The following is a 9,100-nucleotide window of genomic DNA, read 5'->3' on the forward strand; positions in this document are numbered from 1 at the left end:
GGGTGCTAGGCCCCAGTCAGACTATCCACTAGACAAATTCAACCCAAAATTTTTTCCCAGTGTCAAATTAGATGCTGGTTTTTATGAAAAAAGGGAGAAGTGCCTCTAGATGTACTTCTGGGACCACCAAACCACAGAATAGAAGAAGTCCATACCAAGGTTTGTAGAGACCCTGTAGCCTCTCTGGCCCAGCACTCTCCTTACAAAAGTGAAGAAACATGCTCAGAGTTAGAGAATGATAAAGCCCAGTGACTTGTGAGGTGCAGCAGAAGCAAGCATCCCTACATTCATAAGCAGGACTGTGTCTTAATCTCTCTTGGTGGCTCAGTGACCCCTGGCATGTCCCACATGAAAGGGGCTGAGTGTCCACTGCCTCCTCCAAGCCATGTCAGGGGCATACGGGAAGCAAAGCCAGAAGCCTAATGATGCTACAACAGAGCACAGCTGTTAAGAACGCAGGCTTTGCACCATTTGCTAACTGTGTGACCCTAAACAAGATACTTCCTTTTCTATGCCTCACTTTCCCCATCAAAAAAATGGGGGTGACAGTACTATTTACCTGACTTCAAGAAAGTGTTTCCTACCCCAGTTACAATTTGAATACCAAGTAAAGCCCATGGCTTACCAGGGCTGTTGCTAACACATATAAGTACCTTAGTGTAAATTAGAAAAAGTGTCTCTTCCCAAAATATTTAACCATACATGGCAGCCTTGTGGCTTGTACTCAGAATCTTCATTCCTCTTTAGGTCCTGAAGCACCTACGGCACCTAAACTTTACCAACAATATGGGGGAGCAAGTGACTTTCGATGAATGTGGTGACCTGATGGGGAACTATTCCATCATCAACTGGCACCTCTCCCCAGAGGATGGTTCCATAGTGTTTAAGGAAGTCGGCTATTACAACGTCTATGCCAAGAAAGGAGAAAGGCTCTTCATCAATGAGGAGAAAATCCTGTGGAGTGGGTTCTCCAGGGAGGTATGTGCTCTCCATCAGAACAACAGATGGCTCTACTATGGGCAGGAAATTGTGCTCGGCCTTGGGGGGAAGAGGGTTGGGCTTCACCACTAGACTTGAAAAATGGTAAGTCTACTTCCTTCAACTCACTAACTGTGCACTGCCAAGGTTCTCTGTGAAATCTATCAGTGTCTAGTACACTAAAGAGGAGAATCCTCAGAACCTGAGCCCCATACCTACTATATTGGAAAATTTGTTATTCTTTATAGATCTGACTCCTTGGCTAAATAGCTAACAATTTTCTTGCCTAAAACTTTCCCCAACTAGTGCAAAATATTTAAGCAAATATAAACATCATTCAAGGCAGAGCCTGGACTATTCAGAGTTAGTTCCCTGTCATCCAAATAGCTCAAGATGGACTTATAAATCAAAAGGACAATTTCTTAGAAGATATATGGGTTGGTGACTTGGGAAAGAGAAAATCTCTGAGAGTACTGTGTTACTATGTTTGAGAGTGCTAATGTGTACCATCCTTCACTATTTCTTTTCCTTTCTTTCCCTCCCCAGGGTCCCAGGAAACTTAGAAATCCTCAGGTCCAATACTGCCCTTTCTATCCCTCTTTCATTAGAAGATAATGCCAATCATCTTCTATTTGAGTTTTTAAAAAAAACTTCTTGTCAAACCAGTTATTTCTTTTCTGTTAGAACAAAAAAATTATTTTATTGTTTTCCCTGTGTTTAACTTTCTAAGATGTCTCCAAACCAGGCAGAGAGGTGGGAAGAGAAGGGAAGAGTCTTACTAAAGAGACACTGAAAATAGCATGAGCTCTTCCATGTTATCTGACATGATCATATGGAATGAGGCAGAAGTAGAGCTTCTGAAATGGTGAAGCAACAAATTAGACAAAACTGTCAAAAACAACCATTTAAGGATCTGGCAGTCAACCAAAATCAAACAAAAGGTGAAGTGTCTTTTTAAGAAAAACTAACGAAATTCGGATATGAGAAGTCTAGCATTTTAGTTTTGGGCAGCTCCCCAATTATTTCTAACAATCTGGTTGCTGTTTCTTTTAAGTTTTCTATGTGGACAATCATATCATCTGCAAATAATAAGTTTTATTGAGTTATTTCCAATATTTATGCCCTTATTTTTCTTGTCTTATTCCACTAGCTATGAACTCCACAATGTTTAATAATAGTGGTGATAGTGGGCATTCTTGTTTTAAAAGAAATGCTTCTAATATTTTCTCATATAGAATGATTACCTAAGAATTTTCTATATTACCCTTTACAAGTTAAAGATGTTTTTTCCTAACTCCTTTCTCAGCTAAGTTTCTAATCATGAGTTCATGTTGAATTTCATCAAATGTTTTTTCTTCATCTATTGATGATCATATGATTTTTCTGCATTAACTTATTAAGGCAGGGGATGACATTTATAGATTTTCTAAGGATAAACTTGTTTGCATTCCTGGCATAAACCCAACATGATCATGATATATATTGTTTCTTATGTCCTTTGAGTTTGTTAATTGTTTCGGTACTTTTCATCTTTTTTCAAGTGGTGAAAAACAGTTACATTCTTTCCAGATCCTTTCAGATTCCTTATACTTAGTATATAGCTCCAGACTTCTGTGTATTTTTCCTTCCAATAACCAGAACTCACCACTCTTTTTCAGGAGACAACCAGCAGGCTAATGGAACCCACTTTGCCCACAGGCTCAGAGAGGTAGAAGAGCCTAGGAATTTACATTTCCCTAAGATGACCTTTAAAAATGAGTGGTGTGGAAGTATGAAAGCCCTGGCTCCCTTTTCCTCAGGTCAGGAGAGCTCTGAGGAATAACTTAGAGTCCAGGGTTCTCCTGTGGGATCAGGCAGAAGCTAATCTTTGAGGGTCTTTGCTCAAGATAACACCCTTGTTGTCTTCTTCCCTTCTGTGTCTGACTTGCTCCATTCTCTTCCTGGTTCCCCTGAGAGAACTTTCTTTATAAACTACTTGTACACAGATTCTCAACTCAGGTATGCTTCTGAAGACAAAGTAGTGAGATGAGCCTGTAATTTCTTTTTTTTTTTTTTTGTTTTCATACTGCTCTTGTCCAGTTTTGGAATCAGGGTTACACTGCCCTTATAAGAATGAGTTAGATGTTCCTTTCTTTTTTTTTTTTTTAAACCTTTGGTAGAGTTTACATAAGATTAAATTCATCTGTTCCTTGAAAGTTTAGTGTTATTTGCCTGTGGTAAACATAGAAACCGAGTGGTCATCTCGGTTATGAATATGTGGTGGGGGAGGAAGCAAGGGGTAGAGGAAACCATACAGTTAGGTGTAGGTTATTGTCCTGGTCCAAGCTTTTGTTTTGGGTGGTAATCACTAAAAATGATTAAAAGAGATTGAAACATGAATAAATAATGATGGAGAAAAAAAACAAGGATTATGGTCAATCAAATTCCATGCACCCTTAGTCCACTAGGGAAATAAACAAATAAATAAAATCTCTGTTACCTGAAATTAATATAGCTATTGCAGATTTCTTTTGGATAGTAATTGCCTGACATATCTTTCTGATCCATTTACTTTTGACCCCTCTATGCCTGTCCTGCCTTCCTTGCTGAATGGTTACAAGTATCTCATAAGTCTCCCTATAAAGCCTAAAGTAATATTGCAGGAATTACAATTCACTACAAAATTCAAAGTCTCATTTTCAAACAAATTTCTCATCTCAGCATCTCCCCTTGTAATTGTCCTATTGTGTGTAGGTCCATATCCCTGTATCTTTTAGTTTGTCTTAAACTACTGTTTCCATGGAAAGTAAACAGGTGTCCCATTCTGAGACTTGGAGGGAATGGAACAGGGGATTATTTAAAGTGGATTTTGGTCACTGTGTGGAGTCTCAACAACTAATCTTTCCAGAATCCCATGAGTGAGTGAGTGTGTGTGAGTGAGTGTGTGCCCATGTGCAGGCACTTGCCCATGGACATCTCTCCTTTTCATAGATAACAGGAACAAGGGTCTCTGGGGCTTCCTCTGTCTGGAATGGGCCTGAAGTCTGTTGTACTGGTCCTTGTGCACAAACTCCTCCCCCGTACTTACGTCAAAGGAGCTGTGAACCTGATCCCACAGCTGCAGCCCTTCACTTTTGTGCTCTCCGTTCTCCAGGTGCCATTTTCCAACTGCAGTCGAGACTGCCTGGCAGGGACCAGGAAAGGCATCATTGAGGGGGAGCCCACTTGCTGCTTTGAGTGTGTGGAGTGTCCTGATGGGGAATATAGCGATGAAACAGGTAAAGGGACATGCCTTCATGGACACCATGCAAAGCTTTGTCCACTTTGGGGCCCTGGGGTCAGTGATGTCCCTGAAAGGGCTACACTGAGCAGGTACTTAGCACAGTGTCTCACTGAACAAGGTATGTCTGAAAGTCACATTGGGCCGAGCATTGAGGGGGATAGAAAAGAAATATTAGATGTCTTGTAATACAAAAAAGCTTAGACATCTTTCTTTTACTTTGATACCACTCTTCAACATTGTATTCCTTTTCTTACAGCTCAGGAGCCCTGAACAGACAAAGTTCTGTCTGTTCCAGACTACAGAGTTCATAGGCCATGATATATTGCCTGCTGGGTGTCTGGCATTGCATTTGCTATCTACTTATGCATTTCCTGTGCCTCAGTTTCTTCATCTATAACATGGGAAAAATAAGCCCATTTTATAGAGTTTGGGAAATCAAATGAGTTAATGTTAGTTTAGCAAAAGGTAAGTTCTAGATAAATATTAAATAAAAACCTTACCTGACATATCAGAGGCACCCTGTAAATATTAACTATAATTATTTTTATTGTTATTATTTCATTTCATCCTCACCACAATAATGGGATTATTTTTTCCATTACAGAGTTGACTCAGAGATGAAACTGAGACTCAGGGAGGTTAAGGAGCCTGACCAAAGCTACACAGCTAGTAAATGGCAGAGCCAGGATTCCCATCCAAATCTCTGACTGAAAGCCCATGCTCCCTTTACTCCCCAAAACTGCATGCTGTTTGAGACATAGAGGAGACTTAATAAATGTCTATTGTCTCAATGAGTCTGCAGTCTCCCTCACTGGAAAGGCATAGATATGGATTAAGGAAGGCAAGGTCTTTTGTGTGGGATACTCTCCCTTGCTCTAAGAGGAAGTCTATTCTGACATGTCCACAGAGCCCATCCATATATGCAAAATGAGTCAGGCTGAGTGCATATCACTATAGAAAGTTGATGAACTATGCTAGACACCTAGTGTGTAGGTAGCCACCTGTCCGGAAAGATGGATCATTCCCTGCTATAAGCCATCAGCAGGTGGTGCTAAAGAAAACATGTGGCATGACCCCCCACTGTGTATAAAGGAAAAAATAACAGAACTATTATAAATACATGAAATTAAATAAGTATATTATTAAACATAAGTCAGAGTTCAGTGTGTTTCTAATGTAAAAATCACAATTATTTCATCAACAAAGAAAATTTAAAGTGACCACATCCAATAACCTGTATACCCTTACCACCACACTCAAACTCACAAATTACAGTCTATGCCATACAGTATCTAACTCTTTCCTGGAATAATTATAGATGCAAGTGCCTGTGACAAGTGCCCCGATGACTTCTGGTCCAATGAAAACCACACTTCCTGCATTGCCAAAGAGATTGAGTTTCTGTCCTGGACAGAGCCCTTTGGGATTGCACTCACTCTCTTTGCTGTGCTGGGGATTTTCCTGACAGCCTTCGTGCTGGGTGTCTTCATCAAGTTCCGTAACACACCCATCGTCAAGGCCACCAACCGAGAGCTCTCCTACCTCCTCCTCTTCTCCTTGCTCTGCTGCTTCTCTAGCTCCCTGTTCTTCATTGGTGAGCCCCAGGACTGGACATGCCGCCTGCGCCAGCCAGCCTTTGGCATCAGCTTCGTCCTCTGCATATCATGCATCCTGGTGAAAACCAACCGTGTCCTGCTGGTGTTCGAAGCCAAAATCCCCACGAGCTTCCACCGCAAGTGGTGGGGGCTCAACCTGCAGTTCCTGCTGGTCTTCCTCTGCACTTTCATGCAGATTGTCATCTGCGTCATCTGGCTCTATACCGCCCCACCCTCAAGCTACCGCAACCATGAGCTGGAGGATGAGATCATTTTTATCACATGCCATGAGGGCTCACTTATGGCACTGGGCTTCTTGATTGGCTACACCTGCCTGCTGGCTGCCATCTGCTTCTTCTTTGCCTTCAAGTCCCGGAAGCTGCCAGAGAACTTCAATGAAGCCAAGTTCATCACCTTCAGCATGCTCATCTTCTTCATCGTCTGGATCTCCTTCATTCCAGCCTACGCCAGCACCTACGGCAAGTTTGTCTCTGCCGTGGAAGTGATTGCTATCCTGGCAGCCAGCTTTGGCTTGCTGGCCTGCATCTTCTTCAACAAGGTCTACATCATCCTCTTCAAGCCATCACGTAACACCATTGAGGAGGTGCGCTGCAGCACTGCTGCTCATGCTTTCAAGGTGGCAGCCCGGGCCACACTGCGCCGCAGCAACGTCTCCCGCAAGCGGTCCAGCAGCCTCGGGGGCTCCACGGGCTCCACGCCCTCATCCTCCATCAGCAGCAAGAGCAACAGTGAAGACCCCTTCCCACAACCTGAGAGGCAGAAGCAGCAGCAGCAGCCACTGGCCCTGACCCAGCAAGAGCAGCAGCCACAGCAACCCTTGACCCTCCAGCAGCAGCCACGGCCACAGCCGCAGCCGCAGCCGCAGCCACAGCCCAGGTGCAAGCAGAAGGTCATCTTTGGCAGTGGCACCGTCACCTTCTCACTGAGCTTTGACGAGCCTCAGAAGAGTGCCATGGCTCACAGGAATTCCACGCACCAGAACTCCCTGGAGGCCCGGAGAAGCAACGAGACCCTGAGCAGACACCAGGCATTGCTCCCGCTGCAGTGTGGAGAGACAGACTCAGAACTAACTTCTCAGGAGACAGGCCTGCAAGGGCCTGTGGGTGGGGACCACCGACCAGAGAGAGAAGACCCCGAGGAGATGTCCCCGGCACTTGTAGTGTCCAGTTCACAAAGCTTTGTCATCAGCAGTGGAGGCAGCACTGTCACAGAAAACATACTGCATTCGTAAAATGGAAGAAGGTGGCCAGTCAGGAAGGATCCAGAGGGGTTTCCTGGGAACACATTCTCTGACAGGAACGAGGAATCACCCCAGACTCCTTTCTTTTGTGGAAGGAGGAATAAAACACACCAAACACCTCAAACTCTGTCGAACTGTTTGAAATAACAGTGAATTGACTCATGTTCCCTTTAAAATTAAAAAAAAGAAGAGGAGCCACGTGACTCTGTGGTTGGGTATGTCAGAGAGAACACCATAATCAGATTTGCTCTTCACGTCTCTTCTCTGCTCTTGTCCTCTGTTCTATCACACCCAAAAGTCGAGAGATGAAACAAAGGCTGTAAACAACCCACCTATTCCCTTCTTTTTTCCTTAACACTGAAATGCCTACTCTGAACATTGCAGACACCCTGGCCCAGAGACAAAAGTGTGCAGAGTGACAAAACATCAGGCTGGCCACCATTAAATTTAAGAGTCTGAAAGACAGAACGTCACCAGTGCTATCCAGCACCTCGACAATGGGAAGAACTTCAAATGTTCAAAACCATAAGGTGAACATGTCCCCTCCTATTTATGAAAACTGTAAGATATTTGGTCTCCTACTTGCTGCTGCTATCATGTAACATCTAGAAGGTTAGCATCCCTCCTGTACGAACTGCATTTGGTCAAGAATATGATAATGATGCCATGTTTAGATTCCAGGATCACAAGAATCACCTCAGATTGCTGGGAAGGGACTCAGATTGCATGAATCCAATGAGCTGTATCTGTAATTAATATTCCTAACATCTAGTTTTACCTTTAAGAAAATGCTTCTGTTATAATAGTTCATGGACAATATAAACTGAAAAAAAAATGTCACAGTCTGGTTAATAAAAGGCAGTATTATTGAACTCCTTGCCCACCCTTGCCCACCCCACCACCTTCACCTCCATGAGCTAAGACCAAGTGAGTCCCAGGGATCCAGAAATTCCCCCCATCTTGCCCCCAAGGCTTTCTGAAGCCGGATCCACACCTGACCCTGTGGAGAATAAGCTTCCAATCATTAGCCTCTACCAGTTGCTGGGGTAAGAAAGTGTGATTCCAAGAGATCTCTCATAGAAGCTTAGCCTGGCACTCCCCCTCCACACACACACCAAATACCATACCTGTATCCCCTCCAGAAATGGGGATCTGCCTATGGGTGGTTAAAGTGATTGAATGGCACAGCTTCTTCTGAGCATTCAGACTCTGGAGCCAGAGAGACCTGGGTTCAAGCCAGTCACTTACAAGTTGGGTGACCACAGGCAGGGAACCTTAATTTCACTAAGCCCCAATTTCTTTGTCTCTAAAATAAAGGTAATAATCATTCTTTCCCCACAGAGCGCTTATGTGAATTAAATGAGATAATGTATGTAAAGTACTTTAGCATGGTGCCTAGCACATAATAAACACTCAATAAATATTAGTTAATATTATTACTGATATCGCAATTATTTTTTTCACTTGCTTAGAATATAAAACAAACTTTATTTGTTTACCATTCAGATTTTAATGACAAGTCCACTGATGACAAAAACTTCCTTCATAATAACCCCCAAGAATTCTGGGACCTGGTTCAAGGGATTGGGTCAGTCCTAGCAACACTGGCTCTGGGTGGCAAAGCCAAAAAGTCAGTCAGACCCCCAGAGGTCCCCATGCTCTGCTTCTCTGGTTCCAGCACCAAGGGAAGACTGTCACCAGTTTGGCAGTAGTTTCTTAGATCACTCTAAATGCTGCTCTTAAGGAAAGCCAAAACATAGCAACTAAATCTATGTGAGGCCTCAACTTCACAGCTCTTGATGACTTCTTCCTCTGACACATTCTAGGGCACCGTGTGGGTGCATGTCTGGAACATGTTGGTGAGGTATCTGCTCCCCAAGCCAGGAAGGGCACCAGCCACAGGCCCCACCTGCTGCTCCTGCCCTCATCATACCACTGAGCAAGGCACAGAGCTGCGTGAAGATTTACATTCAACATTTTACTTCACCTTAAAACAAAAACAAA

General features: G+C 43.4%; 1 protein-coding gene across 2 annotated transcripts in view; it reads left to right on the forward strand.

Annotated features, from left to right (window-relative positions):
• LOC111155111 (calcium sensing receptor) overlaps positions 1–8,532 on the forward strand; it is a 28,593-nt gene extending 20,061 nt beyond the window's left edge. Inside the window, exons 4-6 of one of the 2 annotated variants that reach the window (XM_022515171.1) lie at positions 748–978; positions 4,112–4,235; positions 5,559–8,532. In XM_022515171.1, the coding sequence (XP_022370879.1) occupies positions 748–978; positions 4,112–4,235; positions 5,559–7,087 (1,884 nt within the window). In that variant the 3' untranslated portion in view covers positions 7,088–8,532. Of the gene's footprint in view, positions 1–747; positions 979–4,081; positions 4,236–5,558 lie in introns of both variants that reach the window. The other variant, XM_022515170.1, reaches the window with a different exon arrangement.
• The last annotated feature ends 568 nt before the right edge of the window (positions 8,533–9,100 follow it).

The sequence above is a fragment of the Enhydra lutris genome, unplaced genomic scaffold (assembly GCF_002288905.1).
Source record: "Enhydra lutris kenyoni isolate GAN:26980312 unplaced genomic scaffold, ASM228890v2 scaffoldscaffold39, whole genome shotgun sequence".
Classification (NCBI taxonomy): domain Eukaryota; kingdom Metazoa; phylum Chordata; class Mammalia; order Carnivora; family Mustelidae; genus Enhydra; species Enhydra lutris.